Consider the following 27,177-nt stretch of genomic DNA (forward strand, 5'->3'; position numbering starts at 1 on the left):
GCATGGTACAAAAATAAGTAAAATGCCTCTCTAATTACGCTTTTACATGAGTCGGAAATAGATTTGTTGAAGCTTACTACCAAACCCGAGACCCCTAGGGATGATAACGACGGACCTATGTTTATTTCCAATTAAAGTGTAATGTAATATTGTATTAAGAACATAAGAATGGAGGAAACTGCAGCGGGCCTATTGGCCCATACTGGGCAGTCCCGTTTACACCCAACCCCTATTGCTCATATGAGCATCCAACCTATGTTTGAAGCAATTCAGCGTATTCGAGTTAATGATGATATTTGGTAACTTGTTCCATTCATCCACTACTCTGTTTCCAAACCAGTGTTTACCTATTTCACGCCTAAATCTAAATTTGTCTAATTTAAAACCATTGTTACGAGTTCGCTCCTGGTTGGATAGTTTGAGTACCTTTGTAATGTCCCCTTTGTTTAGCCCTGCCTTCCACTTATACACCTCTATCAGGTCGCCCCTCGCTCTACGTCTCTCAAGGGAGTGCAAATTAAGATGCTTTAACCTGTCTCTATACTCAAGGTTCCTAATGCCCGGGATTAGTCTTGTCATTCTCCTAGGGGGGTCCTGGCGGCACTTTTGGGGGGCGGTCCGCCCCGGGCGGCACTTTTGGGTCTGCTCATCATCCATATCTGCAGCTACTGGAGACGTTAATCCATCCCTTTGCATCGGCGGCAAGTTAATCCTTGTCGTGTCTGACCTAACACCTGACCCACATCATCACGGCCCCCCCCCCGCCACACACACAACCTGTAACCTGTTGAGGATTAAGGAAACAACTTCAAACAAGTACGCCAGTGAGCTCATGTGGTGTGGGTCAGGTGTTAGGTCAGACATGACGAGGATTAACTTGCCGCCGATACAAAGGGAAGGATTAACGTCTCCAGTAGCTGCAAAACCATGCAGTCTCGGGTCATATCAGTTCATGTACAGCCGACCAATCCACCAGTTACAAGCAATTCACTTCAGTTCTGCACAAAAATCTTAAGTGCCCTAGAAAAGTTAACTGGTGAAGAAGATAATACAGCTACCAGGGCAGATGTTGGTGTTCTACTTGGTGCGTTGCAATCATTTTCCTTTTTGTGCTTTCTTGGCCTGTGGGGACCCGTCCTTCTAGAAATTAACGACACACAGACTTACCTCCAAACCAAGGGCTTGAACATACAACAATGTGATATAAAACTCAGGGCATTAGAAACATTTCTAGTTGAAAACAGGGACAAGCTAGTGAGTAATGGAGTTAACTATGCCAAAGAAATTTGCAATGATCTGGGGATAGTCATGGAGCGTCAGCGTCGACCCAAAAAGAAGAAACAAATGTTTGGTGAAGGATCACGAGATGCTGAATTGCCATACGACATTGAATTGAGGAGAGAAATGTTTTCTTCGCTGGACAGAGTGATCCAAGAAATAACTGAGATTTCAACAGCTTCATGAACTTGCTGAGAAATATGCCTTCCTTACCCCATTGAATCTTTTGGATGATAAATATGAGTGTCAAATAGATCACGATCACGACGACATTGATAAAGAGGAGTTCCTCGTTGAGAGAAAAAGACTTCAGCATTTTGTTGCTGTTGCTGCTATAACTATTAAAGACAGAATACAGACGTGGAAAGAAGGCCCCCTTGAACTTTTGCAGTTTATTCAAAAGTATAACCTTGGGAACTCGGTTCCAAATATAGTAATAATGCTGAGGATTTTCCTCACAATTGCTGTTAGTGTTGCTACCTGTGAGAGGAGTTTTTCGAAACTAAAACTGATCAAGAATTACTTAAGATCTACTATGAGCACCTTGCGGTTGAGAAATCTTGCCATACTGTCTATAGAGCGACAATTGACAGATGAAATAGTTTTTGACAATGTCATTGAAGAATTTGCCAACAAAAAAACAAGAAAAGTTACTTTGTAGAAAGTTGTAGTTTTCATTTCAGAAATAAAGATGGTCCTAATTTTTTACACTTTTTTACTTTTTTCCCTATCCTATATGTCGTTTTTGCTTTTTGTTTAACTGTTACTTATAAAGTTTAAGTATGTTTGGTGTGTATTTAAAGCATACTATATTTGAGTATGTGAAAGTACAGTAATATTATAATGGTACACAAACTATTTAATATATATATATATATATATATATATATATATATATATATATATATATATATATATATATATATATATATATATATAATAAGTGAGTCACTGTGCAATATGTATTTTTTGTGGGGGGGGGGGGGGCAGCAAACTCAAGGGCCGCCCCGGGCGGCACACACTCTAGCTACGCCACTGTATTGATTGCGAGATAAACTAATTTGTTTAATTTTTAGGTTTCTTCTAATTGATTAGTCGCCCAGATTTCACCCACCTAGCATGTTTTCACATAAGGAGACCCTGTAGGGTTATGAGATATTGGTTCACACTCAGGAGGGGATGGAGAAAGGAAACTCACAATGTGCTCACTGTATACATATTGTATTGGATGTACAATGCAGCTTGTTGCTGGGTAGGTAGCATGGTAATAAGCGTTGAGTAGAGAGAGTTGGGTGGTGAGGGTGCCCAGAGGAGGGACACGCGGCTTGAGGGACGCCAAGGTTGCTGGCGGGAGTGGCAGCCGCACGGCTGGCGCGGAGGAGGTGTTGCTTGCTGGTGGCACTGGGTAGAAAAAGAGGCTGGTCACATTGGTGTCAGGCCTTATAAGGCGGGGTAGGCGTGGGTAGATAGTTGACCTCCGCTCCGTGGGCGGCGCTGGAGGCGTAGGCTGGGGAATTCGAGAAGGTTCGGTGCTTGTAGGGGAGGAATCCACTACAACCCCACAGCATCCATTCCAACCTCCTAGCCTCTTACCAACCCCCAACTTCTATCCTAACCTTTAGCTTCCATCCCAACCCCCATCATCTACAGCATGTATATACTGTATACGTATTTTATCCTCTTCACTACTGATCGGCTTGTTAGCAGCTTGGGCTTCAGAATATATCTGTACCTGCGCCATTGTTGGTCAAGTCTGGTCTTGAATGAGCTTACAATCGGTACCGTCACAATGCCTCTATCCCAATCCCCCAGCCCCTAGCCCAAATCCCCGTCTCTAGCCCAACTTTCAGCCTCTATTCCAACTCCCAGTCTTTTTCCTAACCCCCAGTTTTATCCCAACCCCTTAACCTCTAAATATCCCAACCCTCAGCCTCTATTCTAATCTTCAGTCTATCTCAACCCCCAGTTTTGTCCCACCCCATAGCCTCTATCCCAACCCCCAGCCTTTATCCCAAATCCCAGCTGTAATCGCCAATTAAGACGACTGTGGGCTTGCCGGCTAATGAGACCCGTCACTATGGACGTGAACAATATAATTCAGTCATAACATGTCAATACAAATTACATATCAATGAATCAATTCCTTAACACATGATATAAAAGGCTTATCATAATTATTTTACACGCAGTAATCATAGCAGGATACAGTAACAGAATGACATTGAGCTATTCATCAAATTATAGCATAAAGAATGTGCTATTATAGAATAAGTAATTCTCGTATGCGCTAATTATTTGATACACCACGATCACACTTACGTGTTACGGGTCTAATGCCAGCAGAGTGTGGAGGTGTTCACAGTATGGCTATAAGATTTATTTATTGCCCCGCACGGGAGCTAGTTTATTGGGCACCCCCTTACATCCTGTGCAAGGTGAAGAGCAAAAATGTTTACAGCGCCCATCTGGGAAGCATGAGTAGTTCACGCTTTAGATCGATTTTTAGATTGACCCCGCATGGAGGTCATCTAGTTTTAAGATCTTACGGTGTAAACCTTACGGGATATTTAAGATAACTTAAATATCCTTTATAATTTACACACACACACATACGAGTATATATACATGTATATATATTATATATATATATATATATATATATATATATATATATATATATATATATATATATATATATATATATATATATATATATATATACTGTAGGTTGACAACCCTTTATCCGAAATTCCGAAAACCGAAAAACTCTGAAAACCTTTTTTTTTTTAACAGGGATTAGCCTCCCGGGCATAGATCACTGACCCACATCAGGGCCTGGGGGCAAAAATGTAATAGTAATAATAATTATAATAATAATAATTATTCATAGTAAATAAAAATTTTAATAAAAATACACGAAAATAAAATATAACATTAATAATAATATATAATAAAATTAATAAAAATAACAATAAAACAGCAGTATTGTAATAATAAAATGATAATAATAATAATAATAATAATAATAATAATAATAATAATAGCCTAATAATAATAAAGAAATACAAGAATGAAAAAAAGATCAAAAGTGAGAAACACCACCTAGACCTATGAATTATTATTATTATATTATTATCATTATTATATTATTATTATTATAACTTTTATTATATTTCCCTGCCCCCCAGGCCTGATGTGGGTCAGTGATCTTGCTAGGTGGGCTAATACACACACACAAAAAAATTTCTGAAACCGAAAATTTCCGAACTGAAATTTCGGCCCCAAGGATTTCGATAAGGATTGTCAACCTGTATATATATATAGCCTATATATATATATATATATATATATATATATATTTATATATATTGTTACTAATCGTGTCGTATTTTTTCTATTTTTTTATATATAACATGCCCCATGTTCCATATTATTCCTGTAATGATGTGTTAAATTTACTATTATATATTCTAGTCACCTTACCCTGTGCTGTTAAGGTTTTAACTGTCATTATTTGTTCAAGCCCATCTTATTTCTTTTATTTTGTATTGTAACCAGCATTCTTGTTCTCTAACGACCATCTGCATCGTTAAACGACCCACCGGCGAGTCGCGTGGCGGAGCCGACCTTATATATAGGACCCACCAACTGACTTGTTAGTTCAGTCCTCTTATCATACAGTCCACATCCTTTGAGTGTCACTTGTTACTTATACTTAATTTATTTGTGTTGTTCCTGTCGCCACCAATGTGGTATATCTATGTGAGTACCTATTTATGTCTCTGTTTGTGTCCATCAGTATTTGCTTAGTTGTATTCAAGTAATTCAGTGTTGTTTCACGTTAGTTAATTTCAGTGATAGTTTTTATATGTTTATGCAGTGTTAACGTAATCCAATGCTTTATTTTTATTCTTTTGATGTTTATGTTTTGTATCACTTGTGTCTTAAAAGTTTCGATGGTGAATCAATTTGTTGTGACAGCCTACGAGGCTCTTTATTGTGTTAATATTTAATCAATTAAATTCTTGAAGGTTTACTTATTTATTTTTATTCTTTAATTTACTTCACTTTTGTTTGGTTACGCCTAGAACCTGATATTTAAGTAAAAGACGGCGTAACTATATATATATATATATATATATATATATATATATATATATATATATATATATGGGAGGTACTCTGTGGGCGGATCCAAGAAGATTTGGGTGGGGAAACATGGCGAGCAAAGCGAACCCACTCACTGGTATTGAGCTGTAAACCCACCCTCCCTCCCTTAGATTTTTTAAATCTGACCATTATCATGGGCATTTTGAAGCCAGTGCTGACTTGATATTAGAGATATTCTGAGGTTCAGTAGTAATTACTTATTACTAAGTAATTACTTTTTACTAAACAAAATGCCGAAGTACAATACTGCATTAACTAAAATTATTGAATTTTCTGTTGAAAACGGATCAGAACCCCCACTCTGGATCCGCCCTTGCCCCCATGTCAGATTTTTAACAATGAACTAGAAAATTTAAGCCATTTAATATTATACTGCCGCATATCAGAACGAAAGAAGGGAATAATTTAGCTACAACAACCGTATATTAAGAACACAACGAATTAATCGGAACTTCTTTTTGTACAAATACAAATGAAATAGAAAACACAGGAAAGGTTTTATTTAAATTTCAAAATTGGAGTTAAATGTTCCATGATTTTTGGGGCATGAAAATGTCATTAATACCAAACATCGGCATTTGGGGCTCTGCTGGAAGTGTTTGGCCTCTTGAAGGCATATATTTTCCTTTATTTTCAGTTGACTTAACATTTACTGTGTATTATGAATTGATATTAAGGTATTAGCGGGTGATGAAAATACCAGCAAGTAATGTTTTTATTTATAAGAAAATACCAATTTGTTAATGGAGTCATAACAAAGGAAACTAGGTGCTACTATAGCGTGCGATCTGCAAAGATATATTTAGCCTTACCTTGCCTAAATATCTTGTAGACCGTACGCCAAAGTAACACCGGAAATTCATAATTAACTATTTCTGGTTCATTAAAAATACATGACTTTTTAAGGCTTCTCCAAAACATACAGTAGTTTTCATTGTAAAGGAACATTTTAAATACATGATTTGCAGAAGTATGTACTACCGACACTACTCATAATCAAACATATGTGTTGTTTAGACCAAGTTCATTTATATATGTAATACTTGTATACTTGAAGCAGTACTAAGTGTTCTTCTGTTTCTTTCCTGGCCAGTCGGCCTACTTGTATAATAATAAACCGGCCTTAAAATATTTTTTATTGGGTGTTATAATAATAATAATGATAATGATAATAAAGTAAATTAGATATAAAATCTTTGAAATTTGTTTAGCGATGGGGTTTGTTTATTGGGCACCCCTTGCATCCTGTGCAAGGCAAAGCTGGCGTTTACAATGCCCGCAGGAAGCATGCAGAGTTCATACTTGCCTAGTCGACTCATGCATTTAAGGGCGTACTGTAAGATTCTGAAGGGTCATGGATTTCATCGGCAAGATACATATAGACAGGGTGAGTGTGTGTGTGTGGGGTTGAATTTCCGATACAATACATCTGTTTATGGCTACCCACTAGAGGGTCAAGACAGAGACTAACTCTGATCCTTGCTGAGGTGGCTATGCCGAGAGAAGGAGGCCAACGAAGCCTGGCTCATATCTGTGGCTTTTTTAACGAGAAAGGTAAATGTCTCGAGTGGCTCCAGTTCCTTTATAATATTTTTTCATTAGTTATTAACTAATGTGCCCCCTTAATGCAACAATGTGAAACCGTTGGCACTGCCTCCGCGGCATACTTCATGAGTGCAAACTATTACTGAATAATGTCTGATTTTCGCTAAACGGATCATTGAAATCAGATAAATATCGATCCATTTGTATAGCTACATTCTATAATTATACATATTACATAATAGGCTAAAATGGTTTATGTGGAAAAAATACCTTGATAGATGTACTCGCTCACGCGGTGAAACTAAGTCACGGGAAAGGATCTCCGAACTGACTTTACCCTGAGTATCATCTGGTGCAGGTGTTTTGTTTTATCTCATTGGGGTCGATATTCCTTCAGTTTAGGAGGGAGCGAGCTTTGACCCCGGCTGTACACCGACAGTGTAAGAATATAATGTATGTACAGTCGTGAACAGAAGTCCTGTCGCCCCTTTTGTGCTGTTCGCGAACCAAGAGATTCAGACTCATGAACCCGAAGCAGTAGACACTGGTGCATTATTCTGCCCATAAATGCTTCGGTTCATGAGTCTGAATCTCAGGGTTCGTGGAGCAGCAGAAGGGCGACAGGACTTCTGTTCGACTGTACTATCGTGGACAAAAGTTCGCTCCTTCCCAAAGTGAAGCAATGTCGACTCACACAGCACACCTGCACCAGATAACAATCAGGGTAAGTCAGTTCGGAGACTCATTCCCGAGTCTCAGTTTCACTACAGGGAGCGAACTTTTGTCCACGATAGTACTATGTTGGACAACAGTTCCTTCCCTCGGCCAGCCACAATGTGACGAAATCACCTGAGGTTCCAATAACGAAGCAACTGAGGGAAGTGCTGTAATCGTTCAACAGATGGAGTAGTGTGTATGACGGGGGATGGGGACCAAAGGGGTATGGGGGACAGATGGAGAAAGAGAGGGATGGCTGAAGGAAGGGACTTTTGTCCACCATAGTACATGTACAGTACTATGTGTGTGTGTGTGTGTGTGTGTGTGTGTGCGCGCGCGCAATGAGGGTATACAAATAATCGTAAACTCCGTAAGTCGGTTCACCCAATAAAAAACCAGCAAAGCCAACAAGCCACAAAGCTTTTCATTAGGTTACGGCAGCAACAGGTGTTACAGGAAACGACCTGGTGGCAGAGCTTTCCTTCCTCCCTTCAGATTCTTATCAGATGATCCACTAAGGTCAACTGGCTGAAGGTGCTGCAAAGAAACAACGAACATATTACACATGTGGTATAGCTCTGTCTTCACCGTGGATCTTAAAGGGTGGTGGTTCAAGTTTTAACACTTTGAGGGTCTCTCTCTCTACGGGAGTGGCAGTATATTTTGAACCAGCTCAAAATACTATCGTTTCGGAATTATAGCAGAGAGCGACACACGTTCACTCCTGCCACTTACAGTAACGAGACACCACTGGCCCTACCTCTAACACTTACTCTAATGGCGAAGGATCTGACCACAGCGATGTTAATGACGGAGACGAAGCAGAAGGCGAGGATGCAGGTAGCGTAGGTGAAGCCTCTGCCCGAGGCGCCCTCTACCATCACCATGGCCAAATCTGTTGCTACCAACACCACCCGCACCCCGACCCACGCCCACACCAATCCATCACGCCCCTGTGCAATCAACAAAGATATTTGTGGTGTAGGGAGGTTGTGTACCGTAGTCATTTTTTTATTGCTCTATCTTATAGAAATTAGTTTAGGTTAATTATATTAAGGGTATATAACAAAGTGCTACCATTATGATACTTTTTAGTGATTAATGTCAGTTTCTGTTCATATAGAACAAACTGATCAACAGAATTATGCGCAATATTATATTCAGAATGCAAAAAAATCCTCCACATGTGAAACTTGTTTACCTTTCTCGCATATTATAATAGCCTTTGCAGCCAGGTACTTAAAAATGTACTTGAAAGTAGTATGTACTGTACTGTACCCGCAGGAGACCCGATCACCACCTACCTGACGGGCAGCGTGCACCAGCAGGAGACTCAGGGCCAGGTGTACCACAGTCGACAAAGTCAGCGCCACAAACTCCAGAAGCGGACCTGTATAGCAGAGGACGACCATAATAAACAGTGAGCCAAAAATCATTCATTACACTAAAGCTCTACGTAATGGGTAATAACACAGTTCTCGTATTTACCAGGATAAAACTGTACCTATACTTGGACTTGAGTGTGAACCTGTACTGTTGTCTGTGAGAAAAAAAAATATATAGAATTCTGCGTGAATATAAACTTAAGATAATAATTATCGTCTCGTTAGATTTCTGCATTGTTGGACACCTTGAATACGTACAGTCATGGAAAAAATACCTCTGGCACTACCTGGCATTAACTTGAGGGCCGTGTTGAGAAGGACTGGTATATAACATTAATTTTTTACGATTTTACTTTGTGTTATGGAGTAGTTTTCTATGGTGGCCAACCTTGGTTACTCCTCCACACAACCCTTGGTCATTCACCCCCCCACCACACAGCCCTTCGTCACTCACCCTCACACATTCCTTGGTTATTCCTCCACACAGCCCCTGGTTACTCACCCCCACATAACCCCTGGTCACTCACCCAGACACAACCCTTGGTCACACTGCCCCTGCACTCTCACCCCCACACACAGCCTCTGGTCACTCACACCCCACACAGCCCTTGGTTACTCACCTTCATGCTGGGAAAACAACTTCCTGTAGGCTAAGAAGATCAGGAAGAGAATGAGAAGTATCTGAAAAATATACACGAAAAAAAATATGATAATTGAAAAAAAAATCGATCAAGCGAAAAATAACAAGTAACAGATATAGTTACATTACTGATTTATTCTTAAAGATATTAATAAATTCAGGATTAAACGTCTATCACATAAGTTTATCGTTTAATCAGATATGTAAAGATTAAATCAATGATGAGGTTTGTGTGTAAAAGTTAATCGTATTTAAGTCAAGGGGATTATTATTTCGTTCTAACCCAGAGCTCCATCGCTTGTTTATGTTGTGGTTTTTCGTGTCGCATACTTATGTCAAATCTTCTCTTGGTTTAATGGTAAACAGGATCTCTTTCAGCACCATTACCACTGCGTCTGTTACACGGGTCATCAGCACCTCCAGTTTACTACCTCACTCTGCCACGACAAACAAACGTGCTTTGAAGTAAGCTAGCAAGTAAATAAATAAGTAAGCACGTTAGAAAGTAAGCAAGTAGAACTCACGATCTCCATAGAGGCGACGATCAGCGCCCTTGAGCGAGCTGGACAACCAGGGTTCATCACCGCCAGCCTGGGTCGACCTCTCTTCCAGCCGCCGCAGGACATCTCAGGAGGAAGGCGCTGTAGCAAGCACTCATCACCTATACACGCACATATTAGACCTCAGTACCTGTACACGCACATATTAGACCTCAGTACCTGTACACGCACTCAATGAAACTCATCACCTGTTTGAACTACCACACTACTATCCTTGCCTGTCCTGAAGACGAATAGAGGTACACATGCAAGAGACAGCAGCAAAAACAAAACAACAGAAAACAACACGGAGCCGCACGCTAAGACAAGTCACTCAGGCCACCACTAGGAGGTCACGTCTGGGCTATTTCACTGAATATATATTTTACAAACGAATTATAAAGGTAAATCTTTGTTTTCCAATAAGAAAAATTTATCTTGTATACTTATTGTGCAAAAACAGTTCCGTGTTTCGTGTTGTTGTTTACTCGTATTACGCACACTAGTTATCATTTATATTACGGGGAACTTTACCCAAATTCTTCATCATGAGTGTAACGCCACTTTTTTTTAAACTAAATACAGACAGTGTAGGTATAGCCTACAATGTAGTCGGGATCAAAAGTTTGCTCCCTCCCAAAATAAAGCAGTATCGACCCCAAGTGAGATAAAACAGCACAACCGCACCAGATAACAGTCAGGGTAAGTAAAGTTCGGAGACTCATTCCCGTGATTCAGTTTCACCACGGAGAGCGAACTTTTGTCCGCGACTGTACCGTTAGAGTGTAGGTGAGCGTTTTTGTGTGTGTCAACCAGGGGCGGTTCCAGGAAAATCGAAAGGGAGGGATCCAAGAAGTTGTGGGTGGTGGAACATGGCGAGCACAGCGAGCCCACCGAGCTGGAGGGTTTGGAGGGGGGGGGGGGATGCTGTAAGCCCCCAGGATTTTTTTCGAAATCTGACCAATATCATGGGCGTTTTGAGGCCACTTGAAGCCATGTGCGCTTGATATTAGGGGATATTCGTAAGTCAATAGTAAATAATCTTTCCTACACTAAAACGATTCGGTACAATGCTGCATTAAAGAGAAGTATTGGAATTTTCTGGTGAAAAGGGGGGAGGGGGGGTCCGGACCCCATGGATCCACCCTTGGTATACAAACATTGATAAACAGAAAGGTAACTCTATAAAGCCAATTTCCAGATGTTGCCAAGTGTGATTATCGTCAACAACTGTATGTACAGTACAGTCATTAATTCATGCACTGGCACACAGAGACAAGTTCACATGACAACGCGAAACCTTTCAGTAGGTTGTCTGTTGTTGTTTGCAGTCATTTTTTTATCGTTGGTGAGAGACAAGAAATCAAGACTTTCCCTTTTTTTTATTTCACAGCGACAAATTAAATAAATCTTATTTGTGAGATGGATGTAAATGAGTGTAAACGCATGACAAATTAATCCTACTCATGGGATGGATGTAAATGACTATAACAGATTAATCTTACTCGTGGGATGATTATAGTACGATGCTCCCGCTGACCGGTTCATCCTGGACTGTCTCAGAGGTGAGAGTAATCCTGAGGTTCTTTCGTGAAATGTTTGACGGAAAAAACACAACTTTCTCCAATTTTTTCTATAAGTACTATGGATGTCTTTAAAATTGTTCAAGAATTCTCAATAAAAATATCCCATACAGGTGATGTTAATAAGTCATCGTCACTGTTGTAGTTAAATAAAACATTACTTATATTCCCTTTTTTTCAGGTAAAGCAGAATTGTTTTAACTGTTTTGGTACTGTAAGTAAAATGGAAACGTCTTTGGGTTTCTACGGAGGATATGAGTTGTTTTATGATCGTTCGACTACTCTCATTTCAAGAGATGTGAAATTGCTAACGTTTCTGGTGGTGAAATGGAGCGTTTATCTCTATGTTCAGCCGTGATATGGGCCCCACGAGTATTTTTTTCTTTGCCACATCACACGGTCAACACCTTCCTAGTCACCTGCACCTCAAGTACACGTAAAACTCGAGGGATAAAACTGTGTTATGACTGGCGGTGTTGAAGGGAGGAGGCCAACAACTGGCCCAGCACTGCCGACCACACTCCAAGAGGTGCCTCTGACTGGTGAGGACGACCCACCTACCATTGTCCATTCAGCCCATCTGCCGCAGTCTCTACACACTGCGAGATACAACATATGATTATCCTTCCCATTTGTACATATCCACATTCCATCACCATCTTGAGGGACAGACTACGAGATGATAATTTAGTTTATTGATTAAGACATCGGCGTTAATAATTACAAGACCCATTACAAATAACAGGTGCAGATGTTATAAAGTGACAGTAGTAATGCAAACACCCTTCAGGATGTTTGGATGCTATTATGTCACGTCAATGTGCCACTTAGAAAAGAATATCGTATATGTATTTTACAGTATTCATGTCGAAGCTACACACAGACTGAGGTGTTGATCGTCACTAAGCACACCCAAACACTGGTTCCCACTGCTCCTTCCTGCCACTTGAGCCTCGTGACGTCATTAAGTAATTCTTTTCTGGTGGCACCCGCCATTGAACTCCAGTGGTGCCACATCCTAGATAAATCTCGAGCTGTGGTGCCACATCCAGGGTCATCCTCTAAGCACGATGACTTAATACCACATGTACAATGACTTAAACCTTACGTGCGATGTCGTCTTAGCCCGATGAATACAATGATCTAGTCCTTAAACTACTCAAGGGTTTAAGTCGTCTTACTCAAGGGTTTCAGTCATCGTACTCAAGGGGAAAGGTGGTAATACTCAAGGGTTTAAGTCGTCGTAGTCAAGGGCTTAAGTCGTCATACTCAAGGGGTTAAGTCGTCGTACTCAAGGGGAAAAGACCGCTAAGTCGTCGTATTCTCAGACGGTTTTTAGTGCATGGATGTCTTCCATCTTACAGGGATGCCATATTGAATTTGCGTGTTCTAAATATGGGCGAAAAAGGCCTCCTTGTATAGTAATTTAAAGTTTTATACATCAATAGGAAGTGAAAGAACGTCAGATAGAGTTCATCATCCGGTTTACACTGTTGACTTTACCGTTTATATGATATTGAAATAACAATTTTCTGTTAACCACTGTACTTACAGTAGACCATTTTCCTCATCAAACCTCAATTTAACTAGTTTATCATCCCTCTTATAATATGACCTAGCTTCTGTTCTACTAATAGTCATTAGTGTACATCTACCTAATGCAAGAACAATTACTGAATATCTGAGCATTTCTAAAGTCTATCTTGTTAGTAGTTGTACTTGAAGCTGTGACTGATCTTGATGGGACTATTTACGTCGGAATCAGTATTGTCTGCAAAGAGTTACCTGTACTCTTCTGTAGACACAATCAGGTGCATCACTGGCGGCTATGGTAGACAGGAACGATTCTCACACACACCCTTACGGAATCCCACTGAACGCTGTAACCCAGACAGACTCGAGACACTACCATCTTTTATCTTAGTACAATGACACCAATAAGGAAATTTATATGAAAGATTTACTGTACATACAATACATAACAAGCAGATGAAAATTATTTATATTATCTATGTTTATGATAGTTAATTCATATACTATTTAATCTTGACCAGAACCTTACAATCTGTACAGATGAACACTAAAATATTTATAAAAGAAAACAAGGTTATGGATTGTGAAATTTAATTCTAAGAGTCTGCCTATGAAAGAAATATTGTGGGTTGTATAAACTATTTATTAATCGGAATTTTTACCTCGGTGATCCAGGAATGTTAGGCTGTTCCTCGCCGGGACTTGAGCTTATAATAGTCTGATTTACCCAACAGCCATCACAGATAGAGGTGGTCATGACTGGAAAGGAAGACTGATAGCCTGTGTAGTATCCAGTGTTCTTGTTAGTCTTCTCCAGGGATGTTTTGAAGCCCAGTACTCTTCTCGCTTCTGCTGTATCTGCTGGTATACTCTGGTGCACAAGTCTCACCCACGGCGTGAAGAAACAACAGTACTTCCTCCTATTCGTTCTTCGTGACAACTTGGCGTCCTCTTGTGTTAGTAGCGCTTCGCATCTTAGCGAAATTAATTTGTGTTTACTTTTTCCATCCCTTTCAAGATTTCTCGAATTTCTCTGTGAGATCCTCCCTGTCGTGCATTGTCTGAAGAGTTGTCAGTCCCAAGGTCACTCATTGGTCAGAGTATTTGGATAATCGAGACGATTTAACAGAATTTGGTTGGTTTCCTACACTGCGCTGCCTCGTTTATAACACAGTATTGATATTTCAAGCAGTTTCCCGCGCTCTTGATCATTGTATGAAGAAAATACAATGCCATATTTTTGCTTGTTAATCTGATGCGTCATGTTCCCAAAGGCTTAATTATCTTTGTATTACTGGGGATACTTTTGTTATTTTCTATTTTCTTGAGGGATTTTAAGAATCTTACTTTCCTCCTTTATCACGATAATATCTGGTATTTTGTGATTTTTCTTAAGTCTTTTGAATGGCGTTAATATCGAGATTATTATTCTTTCAAGCCTCTTTTTTGCAGTAATTGATTTTTGTGTATCATATATTCTTTAAACTATCGTTCTTGTGAAAAATCCCGCTAATAATAATAATAATAATAATAATAATAATAATAATAATAATTCTTTACAGTATGATAAAGACTCCGAAATCTTTATTAATCCCTTATATACGATGACTTAACTCTTTGAACACGATGACTTAATCTCTCGAGTACGATGACTTAATCCCCAGAGTAAAATGGCATCTTACTTAGGGGAATGGGTAGTTTTATTCAAAGGGTTAATATATCGTACTCAAGGGATTACAGTAAGTTAGTGTACTCAAACGATTAAGTGATTTTATTTCAGAGAGTGTTATTGTACTCGAAGGGTCCAAACACCGTACTCAAAAATGAACTGAAAGATTTAAGTCATTACTTTTAGGTGTTTGATTATTGTACTCAAAATCATAAATCATTAAAATTAAAAGGTTAAGTCATCGTACTCAAGATGTTATAATTTATATTTTATTCTTTTTCGTCGTCGGGATATTTTTATATTCTATAGTTATCCACAGTACGATATACAACATAACGAGAGTCACTAGTACTGAGCCTCAGGCATCTTGTAACAGGGATCTTCTATATAAATGTGACATAATGCAATGCCTATTTTACAAATTGCAATAATATTTTCGTCATACACAGTCTTCAATTCTCCATAAGAAGGATCCAAACTGTCCCGAATTTATTTAATCGAATATATTGAATAAATTTGCAAGATTAAATTTATTACTAATATGACAGTTTTGCTAAGTGCAGTAATAAGGAAATTAATGGCTCATGTTCTTAAAAACCTCATCTTTCTCTCTCAACTGATTTGCATTTATGTAGTATCATAAAGAGCCACATTAGATCACGAGGAAGTGTTCATCTTAGCGTCTCCTTCTCTACAACTGCTTAAATACTGACAAAATAATTTAAAATGATACATTGACAGTCGCAGTCCACAACCAATAGTATCAATGGAAGTTATAAATATGTTATGTCCCACAAGGTCGTGTTCTGGGTCCTCCAGCACACCAACTCCCTCAGGATTACGGTAAGAATTGGTTCTGGTAGTCTTGGTCATAGCCGAAGAGTCCGCCAGCAAGGAGGTTGGAGGGGGTCACATCGCGGTCGTCGTCGTCGTCGTTACCAGCTGGTGGGCTGGCCATGCTCTCAGTGGTAGATGGAGGTGCTAGTAGGGTGCCTGTCCTCTCTATACTTGATGCAGGGAACAGCTCCACAGGACCCTGCAAGATACCGTCCATAGCAGTTTCTAATGGAAGTTCAGCAGTAGTTCTTACATCTACCCCAGAGGAATCGCCAGAGGCAAGTACTGGTGCAGCGGCTATGGGGGCTGCTGGAACAGGAACTACTAAAGGAGCCGCAGGTGCGGGAGCTGGGTTAGCTGCTAAGGGGGCCGCAGGTGCGGGAGCTGGGTCAGCTGCTAAGGGGGCCACAGGTGCGGGAGCTGGTAATGGGGCTGCAAGAGCAGGTGCAGCTAAGGGAGCCGCAGGTGGAGGGGCTGGTAAGGGACTTGCAGGTGCGGGAGCTGGATTACCTGAAAAGGGAGCCGCAAGTGCGGGAGATGGGTTAACTGGTAAAGGAGCCGTGGGTGCGGGAACTGTATTAACTGGTAAGGGAACCGCAGGTGCGGGAGCTGGTTTAGCTAACAAGGGAGCCGCAAGTGTGGGAGCTAGGTTAGATAACAAGGGAGCCGCAGGAGCAGGAGCTGGTTTAGCTAACAAGGGAACCGCAGGTGCGGGAGCTGGCTTAGCTAACAAAGGAGCCGCAGGTGCTGGAGCTGGGTTAGCTGACAAGGAAGCCGCAGGAGAGGGAGCTGGTTTAGCTAACAAGAGAGCCGCAGGTGCGGGAGCTGGGCCAGCGGGTAAGGGGGCACCAAAAGAGGTCACAGTATCAAGTTCTTGGGACGTATCTTGGTCTAGGTCGTCCCGTAAAATAGTCACAAGAGCTGCTACGCGATCACCTGCTAAGGGAGCCTCAGGGTGAGGTGCTGCTAAGGGAGCCTCAGGGGCAGATGCTGCTAAGGGAACACCGGGGACAGATGCTGTTAAAGGAACCTCAGGGACAGGTGGTGCTAAGGGAGCCTCAGGGACAGGTGCTGCTAAGGTAGCCTCAGGGATAGGTGCTGCTAAGGGAGCCTCAGAGGCAGATGCTGCTAAGGGAGCCTCAGGCGCCGGTGCTGTTAAGGGAGCCTCAGGGACAGGTGCTGTTAAGGGAGTTTCAGGGGCAGGTGCTGCTAAGGTAACACTGGGGGCAGGTGCTGCTAAGGGAGCCTCAGGTGCAGGTGCTGCTAAGGGAGCCTCAGGGATAGGTGCTGGTATGGGAACACCAGGGACAGGTGCTGCTAAGGGAGCCTCAGGTGCAGGTGCTGCTAAGGGAGCCTCAGGGATAGGTGCTGGTATGGGAACACCAGGGACAGGTGCTGCTAAGGGAGCCTCAGGTGCAGATGCTGGTATGAGAACACCAGGGGCAGGTGCTGCTAAGGGAGCCTCAGGATCAGGTGCTGGTATGGGAACACCAGGGGCAGGTACTGCTAAGGGAGCCTCAGGTGTAGGTGCTGCTAAGGAAACATCAGGGGCAGGTGCTGCTAAGGCAGCCTGAGGGACAAGTGCTGCTAAGGGAGCTTCGGGGGCAGGTGCTGCTAAGGGAGCCTCAGGTGCAGGTTCTGGTAAGGAAACACCAGGGACAGGTGTTGGTAAGGGAGCATCAGGCGCAGGTGCTGCTAAGGGAGCCTCAGGGACAGGTGCTGGTATGGGAACACCAGGGGCAGGATGTGCCAGGGGAGCCTCAGGTGCAGTGCTGGTAAAAAGGGAAGCACCAGAGGCAGGTGTGAGTAAGGGAGCATCAGGCGCTGGTGCTGCTAAGAGCCTCAGGTGCAGGCTGGCACGAGGTATGGGAACACCAGGCGCAGGTGCTGCTAAGGGGAGCCTCAGGTGCAGGTGCTGGTATGGGAACACCAGGGGGCAGGTGTTGGTAAGGGGAGCATCAGGCGCAGGTGCTGCTTCAAGGGAGCCTCAGGGACAGGTGCTGGTATGGGAACACCAGGGGCAGGTGCTGCTAAGGGGCTTTGAGGGGCAGGTACTGCTAAGGGGCCTCAGGTGCAGGTGCTGTGGTATGGGATTACCAGGGGCAGTTGCTGCTAAGGGGAGCCTCAGGGACAGGTGCTGGTATGCAGAGACACTAGGGGCAGGTGCTAAAGGGGCTTCAGGGCAGGTACTGTTAAGGGGCCTCAGGCGCAGGTGCTGGCGCAACAGGTTTACCAGGGGCAGTTGCTGCTAAAGGGGAGCTTTGGGGGCAGGTACTGCTAAGGGGCCCTCAGGCGCAGGTGCTGTGTGGGATTACCAGGGGCAGTTGCTGCTAAGGGGCCTCAGGGACAGGTGCTGGGCCATGGGAACACTAGGGGCAGGTGCTGCTAAGGGGCTTCGGGGGCAGGTACTGTTAAGGGCCTCAGGCGCAGACTGGCAGTATGGGATTACCAGGGGCAGTTGCTGCTAAAAAAGGGCCTCAGGGGCAGGTGCTGCTAAGGGCCTCAGGGACAGGTGCTGGTAAAGGGAACACCGGGGACAGATGCTGCTAAAGGGCCTCAGGCGCAGGTGCCTGGTATGGGAACACCAGGGGCAGGTGCTGCTAAGGGAGCCTCGGGTGCAGGTGCTGGTATGGGAACACCAGGAGTAGGTGCTGCTAAGGGAGCCTCATGGACAGGTGCTGGTAAGGGAACACCGGGGACAGGTGCTGCTAAGGGACCCTCAGGCGCAGGTGCTGGTATGGGAACACCAGGGGCAGGTGCTGCTAAGGGAGCCTCAGGTGCAGGTGCTGGTATGGGAACACCAGGGGCAGGTGCTGCTAAGGGAGCCTCTGGAACAGGTGCTGGTAAGGGAACACCGGGGATAGGTGCTGTTAAGGGAGCCTCAGGGACATGTGCTGGTAAGGGAACACCAGGAACAGGTTTTGCTAGGGGAGCCTCAGGGACATGTTCTGGTAAGGGAACACCAGGGACAGGTGCTGCTAGGGGAGCCTGAGGGGCATGTGCTAGTAAGGGGAACCTAGTGGAGGCTCCATTGTCAACCACTAGGGGAATTTTTCTGGAGGGTGGTGAATCATCTTCTGAGGAGTCATCAGGAGTCTTTCTTAAGTCAAATTCCAGAGAAGTGACCAATGGTCGGGAATCAGCAGGTAGAGGGACCTTAACTCTGGACTCCGAGTTAACTAACAAGGTGACCTCCGCTGGTGTTGTCTCAGCTCTGGTGGGTTCTGGGACAGTGTTCACCTGGACCTCAGATGAAGATAATAAATGGTTCTTTAAGGGAATTCCACTACCAGGAACACTTAGGTCACCCTTCAAGGGTTTCCTAGGGAAAACTGTTCTTTCTTTTTCCTGAGATGAGTCAAAATCTTCTTTTGGGTCATTCTTTAATAGAGCCAAGGAGGCTGCAGCCCCAGGGATGACTGCTGGAAGGGGCACTCCAAATTTTGATCCCGGTTTAGCGGCTAATGGGGCCCCAGAGGCAGATGTTGGTAAGGGGGACCCAGGGGCAGGTGCTGGTTTAACCGCTAAAGCAGCCCGTGGAACTGGCGATGGTAATGGAGCCACAGAGGCAGGTGCTGGTTTAGCCGCCAAGGGAGCCTTAGAGGTTGGCGTTAGTAAGGGAGCCACAGGGGCAGGTGCTGGTTTAACCGCTAAGGGAGCCCGTGGAACTGGCGATGGTAATGGAGCCACAGGGGCAGGTGCTGGTTTAACCACGAAGGGAGCCCCAGGGGCTGGCGTTGATAATGGAGCCACGGGGGCAGGTGCTGGTTTAGCCACTAAGGGAGCCCCAGGGGCTGGCGTTGGCAATGGAGCCACGGGGGCAGGTGCTGGTTTTGCCGCTAAGGGAGCCCCAGGGGCTGGCGTTGGTAATGGAGCCACAGGGGCAGGTGCTGGTTTAGCCGCTAAGAGGGCCCCAGGGGTTGGCGTTGGTAATGGAGCCACAGGTGTTGTTAAAGGAGCCCCATTGGCTGGCGTCGGTAATGGAGCCACAGGGGCAGGTGCTGGTTTTGCCGCTAAGGGAGCCCCAGGGGCTGGCGTTGGTAATGGAGCCACAGGGGCAGGTGCTGGTTTAGCCACTAAGGGGGCCCCAGAGGTTGGCGTTGGTAATGGAGCCACAGGGGCTGGTGCTGGTAAGGGAGCCATAGGGTCAGATGCTGGTTTAGCCGCTAAGGGAGCCACAGGAGTTGGTGCTACTTTAGTCGCTAAAGGTGATCCAGGGGATAGTGCTGCTAAGGAGGCCCCAGGGGTGGGTGCTGGTAAGGGAAACACAGAAGCTGGTGCTGGTTTAGCCACTGTAGGCGCCCCAGAGGCCGGCGCTAGGTAAGTCAGCGAAGGAGGTCCCTTGGAAGGTACAGATAAAACGCGTGAGGCAGGTGCTGGGTCAGCTGACACGATGGCTCTCCGAGAAGAGACATTACGGTCATCTTCGCTAGAGTCATCAGACTCTGACCCGGATGTAGTTTGCAGGACATATTGTTTTGCTCCTACAGATGGTCCTTGCGAGACCGACCCGGCTGTGTCTGCCTTGCCTTTGGTCTCAGGAACAGTGGCCTGCCCAGTATCGTAAATGAAATTTCCAGGGACGAAGAAGATCCTTGGCGCGGCACCACTCAAGGATGCGGCCGCCAATAGTACCTGCAAGAACATAGATAAATACATAAATCGCTTGTCGCGGAATTTACGTGCATTTAAACATATCTTTGAATTGAATTGAATTGAAACAGTTTATTTACCCAGAAAAACACAGATACAGAGTGGATAATAATAACAATATTAACATGGCTGAGCCAGTTGAGAACCTGAGTTCTCCTTTAGGCACCTGATATATACTATACATTTATCTCAAGGAAGTATTATGTACCATTTAGTATCATCTGGATTAGTACAATAGCATGGTGGTAATAAGAACATCTCACAATGTTACCACGGTTATCACTTCAATATTTATGTATATTATTTATTTATTATTATTATTATTTTTTTACAGTATTTTTATTTTTATTTTAAGTTTATACATAAATTACAGTGGAATTGAAAAACATAAATATAATGGGGATGCAGTACAACATGGGTTGTACAGTATTAAGGTTGAGCAAGAGGACAGAGCTGTCAGGATTATGTCTAGTTGGCAAAAATATTTATTGCAATGGTAATTTATTATCTATTTACATGATAATTTCCGATAAAACGGTTTTGATGGTACAATAAAAGCAGGTACTGTAAATATAGTAGGTATTACAAGAAATATTAATACTTAGACAATAGATATTTTTTAAGAGATGATTTAAAGGAAGGGAGCGTAGTCTTTGCTTGGATGGGTGGGGGTAAATTGTTCCACACCTTCACATCATGATATTTTATGGAGGTCTGGGACTGAGTGCCTTAAGTTGTATCTTTGATTATTCCGGAACTGGAAATAATTATTGTCAAGCAAGTGATTGATAGATTTGTAAACAAAGAGGGCACAGCAGTAGGTGTTAATATCTTCGAATTTTAACATTTTCAATTAAGCAAATTTTTCGTTTGTGTGATCTATTTTATTCAAGTAGGTCATTGTCCGTACAACTCTCTTTTGTGCAGGGATTGTGTTTTTGAAGAGCCAGAGGCCCCCCATAGTGTGTGATAGTGTATCAGATATTGGTAAACAAGATCATGATAGATTTCTTTCATTGCTGTGAGAGTGAGTGACTGTCGAGTGTGATACATGATACCCCACTGTTTATTGACTTTACTGTAAATGGCTTGTATGTGGTTTCTCCAGTTAAGTTTCTCATCAACAATAACTCTGAGGAATTTAGTAGTTTGTTCGCATTTGAGGACTGTATTACCAAGATACAGGGGGTCCAAGTCTGGGGGTAAGTTTTACCTTCCTATTTGTTATGCATATGTGCAGATTATTTGTTTTAATGAAGTTATTGGTGGTATTGAGTTATTGTAAGAGTGTAAAGCGAATAAACTTTTAAGATTAGTTCTTGATTGTGGTACATTATGTATAGTTCGTATTACGTTAATTATGAAATTATTCAAGAAATATATCATCTTGAATACTCTTAGACCCATATATGATTATTTTCCTTTTTAGGCAAACTATAAAATATTTACATTTATGTTCTGTTATATTGTTTCAGTGATTTTGTATCATCATCTGCTGAACCTCAAAAATAAAAAAAATTATCTTAACAAAATCTGAATTTTACGTTTTGGACCTGACGATAAGCGGTTGCCTGGACCGTGTTGTTGATCACTTCAACAGAAAACAACTTCAACAGAAAACAAAAACATTGGCAAAAATAATGGAGCGAATGTAAAAAGAATAAAAAAGTGGTATTATACCAACACACCAGTCAGTGACATCCGGAGTGAAGTATTAGATGTCAGGTTCCTGTACAGAAAATACCTCTATGCTGAAACATGTTATGTTTGTTCTCAACAACACAATTCCTTTATACACTCTAAGTTATGATGTTAATATTATTTCCTATATCAAACTATCAACTTTTATTATTTATTGAAGTGAGTTACTTCAGTAAATAATAAAATATCTTCAACTGTATCATAATAATAAGCTCGAATATCAATTACTGTAAAATGTGTTGCCATTTTTTCAACTTTGTAAGTCTACTGGCGTCTGTAAATGTCATGGCCGAGTGCTTTGAAAACTGGACTTAAATCAAAGTTGAATCCAATCCAGGGTGATGACTGAAACTGATACCGTATATGTAGCTGAAAATTACCAGTAACATATGCATGGTCAAGTTCTTACAAGTTGCGCCTGGGCGAGCACTTAGACATCCGTAGCTGTCTTAAAAGGTCATACATAACGAAGTTTACCACCATTCAGCCACGATGGAAATGGGTACTAGTTTACCCAGGCTAATGTATGGTAGACCTGGAGCCGAGTACAGCATGAGATTTTCTCTATGATTTGTACAAGAGGAAAAACTAGCCGTGATCAGCACCTTAACAAAGTTGGGTAAAGTGTGGACGAGGTTTCAGATTTAGAAATTCCTTAATAAACAAATAAGACTTAAAAGTTATATTCAAACGCTTTGTTTATATCAGTTATTACTATACGTGTTTTTTCTTTGGTAGTTTATCTTCCTTAATTCATTTATCACCCTGCATCTGTTGTTACCACTTTTTCTCCCAAATTTAAGCGACTAATGACTTGGTAAATAAACCCGAGCACCTTGAGTTATAGGTAGGAAAGACTGTTTTTCTTTTTAAGCAAGACGGGACGCGCGGATGCTCTTAAACTTGAGGTGTGACGAGAAAAACATCACAGTGCTCTTGACTTTGTGAGTAAAATAAAAATACCGCATAAGTACAGTAATGATCTTAAAGTCGTATTACCATAGCAGAAAAATCCTAAAGTGTTCTTCAGCATGAAGCAGTGAACAAGTTAAATCTTAATATACTCTTAACGTTGTGTGAATAAATAGAAAATAATATATAGTACATTACTTTTGGTTGATTATTTCGTATGCCTTTTGAAGCTATTAAATATATATTGATCTTCCCGAGTTGAAACTAAATTAAATTAAATGAGAATCTATAACACAATATTTTTTTAACTGCATTTATTGTCTCTGTGAATAACCTCGTAATGATATCATGGGTATTTACTGATGCTCAATCAATAATAATATATTCTGACGTGATAATTCTGTCTATAGCCAACACATCACGGATGTCAGCTGACGGTCAACAAAAACACAGCTTTGATGTGTTGTAGTTGTTGCTGATATCCAAACCATGCCAGCGAACCGTTATCGTGGCCGGGTAAATTCTGAACTAGTGACACTTTTCCTGTGAATTAATAGAATGACTGCTGGAAACTATCACGTTATCGGCTTCTTTAACGCCCTAAAGTCCTGTGTGTTGTCATCACACGAAACCTTGGTCAAGGGAATTTGACACCAAAAATTTATATGTGGGTTTTGTCACATGTTTATCAAACTGCCAATTTTGGTGCAAATTCGCAAACCCGTCCTCAATTTATTTTGGAAATAGACAGACAGACAGGACAAAAAGTACACTGCCTCACAGACTCCACGATAGGGAGGCCTGGAACCACACCTCACCCACTTGAGTGAGTGAAGTCCTGTGACAACAGATCAAGCGGTGTCCCCATGATGCACGACACCACGTAGTGAATGAGTTGCTACAGCATCATGTGAAGTTCCTCAAAACACCATCTGCGAGGGAATTACTACACCACGTGATGCTCCTCATAACACCATCTTTGAGGGAATTACTACCCCATGTGATGCCCCTCATAACACCATCTGTGAGGGAATTACTATGCCATGTGATGACCCTCATAACACCATCTGTGAGGGAATTACTAGACCACATCAGGCCCCTCATACACCATCTGTGAGGGAACTACTACATCATCAGGCCCCTCGTAACACCATCTGTGAGGGAATTACTACGCCACTTCAAGCCCCTCATAACACCACCTGTGAGGGAACTAGTACTCCACGTGATGCCCCTCATAACGCCATCTGTGAGGGAGTTACTACACTGGGTGTCTGCTGTTCAACACCTCAGCTCACATGATCTACGTGTGTAAACATTAATCTGTATGTTCATTGTATATGTTCCTTCACCTTTCTCTAATGAAGGCTTTTATTAAACCACCAATGTATGTAATAAGTCATTTATGTCCAATGTATATTTTTAGCCTTCGGGCTGCAAACTTTTTCAATAAACCGTTTATTATTATTATTAGTAGTAGTAGTAGTATTAGTATTATTATTTACTTCATTCCCAACACGTCCACCAGACACATAAGAACATAAGAACATAAGAAAATAAGGAGTCTGCAAAAGGCCGGTTGGCCTGCGCATGGCAGCTCCTGTCGAGAGTTACTACCACTCTCTATCATCCATGAATCTATCTAGCCTCCTTTTGAAACTTTCCAGAGTTCCCGCACTTACTACAAAGTTGGTAAGCTTGTTCCACTCGTCCACCACCCTATTTGTGAACCAGTTTCTTCCTATCTCCCTCCTAAACCTAAACTTATCCAACTTGAATCCGTTGCTCCGAGTCCTATCCTGCTCGGATATTATAAGAACTTTATCTATATCCTTTATTGATTCCTTTCACCCACTTAAATACTTCTATCAAGTCTCCCCGCACTCTTCGTCTTTCTAGGAATGCAAGTTAAGTTTCTTTAACCTATCCTGATATGGAAGGTTTCTAAGTCCCGGAATCATTTTTGTCATTCTTCGCTGCACCGACTCTAGTGAATTTATATCCATTCTATAATAGGGGCACCAGAACTGAACCGCATAATCGAGGTGCGGCCTGACTAGCGCAAGATATAGTTGCAATAAGACCTCTGCACTCTTGTTACTTACACTTCTAGATATAAAACCCAATACTCAGTTTGCCTTATTTCGAACATTAACGCACTGCACACCCACCAGATACCCACCACACCCAACACACTCCCAAGACACCCACCACACCACCACAACAAACACTAAACCACTTACCACCAGACGGGGGATGCTGGGCGCCATGTCTGCCCGACTATGGCTGGGGAACAGAGAGTGACGAGATAACTTGACTGCCTCACTGCCTCAGTATATAAACACGGTCTCTCCTCCCTCACACAAGGTCGCCTGGCTGGACAACGGGACACCTGCTGGAGTACTGTGCCAACGAGTGTCCTGACGCGGCGTTATATACCTGTATAAGCGATCTGTTGCCAGCTAGGATAAGATCAGCTTTGTTGTCAAGGATGTGCTCACTGTTGCCAGGATAGATACCAGTGGTGTCAGGTTATGTCAGGTCTTTCTGTGAGGTAGGAGAAAATTCATCTTTGTTACGGTGGGTTCAGTGTTGTCAGGATGTGTTCAGTGTTGTCAAGATGTGCTCAGTGTTGTCAGGATGTGTTCAGTGTTGTCAGGATGTGTTCAGTGTTGTCAAGATGTGCTCAGTGTTGTCAGGATGTGTTCAGTGTTGTCAGGATGTGTTCAGTGTTGTCAGGATGTGTTCAGTGTTGTCAAGATGTGCTCAGTGTTGTCAGGATGTGTTCAGTGTTGTCAGGATGTACCCAGTGTTGTCATGATGTACCTGGTGTTGTCATGATGTGCTCAGTGTTGTCATGATGTGTTCAGTGTTGTCATGATGTACCCAGTGTTGTCATGCTGTACCCGGTGTTGTCATGATGTGCTCAGTGTTGTCATGATGTGTTCAGTCTTGTCATTATGTACCTAGTGTTGTCATGATGTACCCGGTGTTGTCATGATGTGCTCAGTCTTGTCATGATGTGCTCAGTGTTGTGATGATGTACCCAGTGTTGTCATGATGTGCTCAGTGTTGTCAGGATGTGCTCATTGTTGTCATGATGTACCTAGTGTTGTCATGATGTGCTCAGTGTTGTCATGATGTGTTCAGTGTTGTCAGGATGTGCTCATTGTTGGCATGATGTGCTCAGTGTTGTCATGGTGTGCTCGGTGTTGTCAGGATGTGCTCGGTGTTGTCATGATGTGCTCAGTGTTGTCATGATGTGCTCGGTGTTGTCATGATGTGCTCAGTGTTGTCATGATGTGCTCAGTGTTGTCATGATGTGTTCGGTGTTGTCAGGATGTGCTCGGTGTTGTCATGATGTACCCAGTGTTGTCATGATGTACCTAGTGTTGTCATGATGTGCCTAGTGTTGTCGTGATGTGTTCGGTGTTGTCAGGATGTGCTCAGTGTTGTCATGATGTACCCGGTGTATAACTCAAAACAGTCGCACACATAATTAATAATGGTTGCCCCTCGTGTAACGAGGATGGCCGGCCCGAGGGCCACTTCGGCGTGAATTTGTTTGAGGTGTAGAAGCTGTCAACAACACAACACCCACACCCTAAGTTAACGAGCTGCTTGACCCAGTGACAAGGAATAGTCGGAGAATACCGGACAACTGGCCAACTGCACTGGCTAACCATTACGCTGGAATACGATCCGCAAATCGATTAACATCCAGGTCCCCAATTACTGCTGGGAAGACAGAAGAAAGTGGCGTAAGGAAACTTACCCATAGTTTCACCCTGCCTGGGAATCGAACCCGGGTCTGCTCGCTTGCGAGGCGAGCATGAGAACCATTACACCACATACATACATACGCCATCACCCTCAGGCAAAACGCAGAAACATGCGTAAACACGCAATCAAACACCCAAACCAGATCATATGACACGCACACAAAAACGCGCGAGTAAGCATTCCCACACCAGTGCGCTCAGACGCAAACACAACACACAGATACGTCCAATGACAC

At 42.7% G+C, this 27,177-nt stretch overlaps 2 protein-coding genes across 2 annotated transcripts; both read right to left on the reverse strand.

Annotated features, from left to right (window-relative positions):
• Positions 1–7,701: 7,701 nt before the first annotated feature.
• LOC121858238 lies at positions 7,702–12,622 on the reverse strand. The gene is made up of 6 exons (XM_042354533.1): positions 11,780–12,622; positions 10,260–10,396; positions 9,716–9,776; positions 9,015–9,100; positions 8,484–8,663; positions 7,702–8,247 (listed from the first exon to the last, which is right to left on the reverse strand). The coding sequence occupies exons 1-6, from the start codon at positions 11,820–11,822 to the stop codon at positions 8,161–8,163; spliced, it is 594 nt and encodes a 197-aa protein (XP_042210467.1). The 5' UTR covers positions 11,823–12,622; the 3' UTR covers positions 7,702–8,160.
• Positions 12,623–13,964: 1,342 nt separating this feature from the next.
• Positions 13,965–25,429, reverse strand: LOC121858468 (nascent polypeptide-associated complex subunit alpha, muscle-specific form-like). Its single transcript, XM_042354914.1, has 3 exons — positions 25,403–25,429; positions 18,467–20,531; positions 13,965–17,870 (listed from the first exon to the last, which is right to left on the reverse strand). Exons 1-3 carry the CDS (start codon positions 25,427–25,429, stop codon positions 15,898–15,900), a joined length of 4,065 nt encoding a protein of 1,354 aa, XP_042210848.1. The 3' UTR covers positions 13,965–15,897.
• Positions 25,430–27,177: the final 1,748 nt, after the last annotated feature.

The sequence above is a fragment of the Homarus americanus genome, unplaced genomic scaffold, assembly GCF_018991925.1.
Source record: "Homarus americanus isolate GMGI-L3 unplaced genomic scaffold, GMGI_Hamer_2.0 scaffold57980, whole genome shotgun sequence".
NCBI classification, from domain to species: domain Eukaryota; kingdom Metazoa; phylum Arthropoda; class Malacostraca; order Decapoda; family Nephropidae; genus Homarus; species Homarus americanus.

What these genes read in the sequence shown, in the direction of transcription:
- LOC121858238 (XM_042354533.1), bottom strand. Translation starts at nt 11,822, where the DNA reads ATGAACCGGTCAGCGGGAGCATCGTACTATAATCATCCCACGA. An exon ending in TCGTCGCCTCTATGGAGATC is followed by an intron (nt 9,777 to 10,259) that starts GTGAGTTCTACT and finishes TATATTTTTCAG; the next exon opens with ATACTTCTCATTCTCTTCCT. An exon ending in GTTGTTTTCCCAGCATGAAG is followed by an intron (nt 9,101 to 9,715) that starts GTGAGTAACCAA and finishes TCTGCTATACAG; the next exon opens with GTCCGCTTCTGGAGTTTGTG.
- LOC121858468 (XM_042354914.1), bottom strand. Translation starts at nt 25,429, where the DNA reads ATGGCGCCCAGCATCCCCCGTCTGGTG. An exon ending in CCAGCATCCCCCGTCTGGTG is followed by an intron (nt 20,532 to 25,402) that starts GTAAGTGGTTTA and finishes ATGTTCTTGCAG; the next exon opens with GTACTATTGGCGGCCGCATC. An exon ending in CCCTGGTGTTCCCATACCAG is followed by an intron (nt 17,871 to 18,466) that starts GCACCTGCGCCT and finishes GCTCCCTTGAAG; the next exon opens with CAGCACCTGCGCCTGATGCT.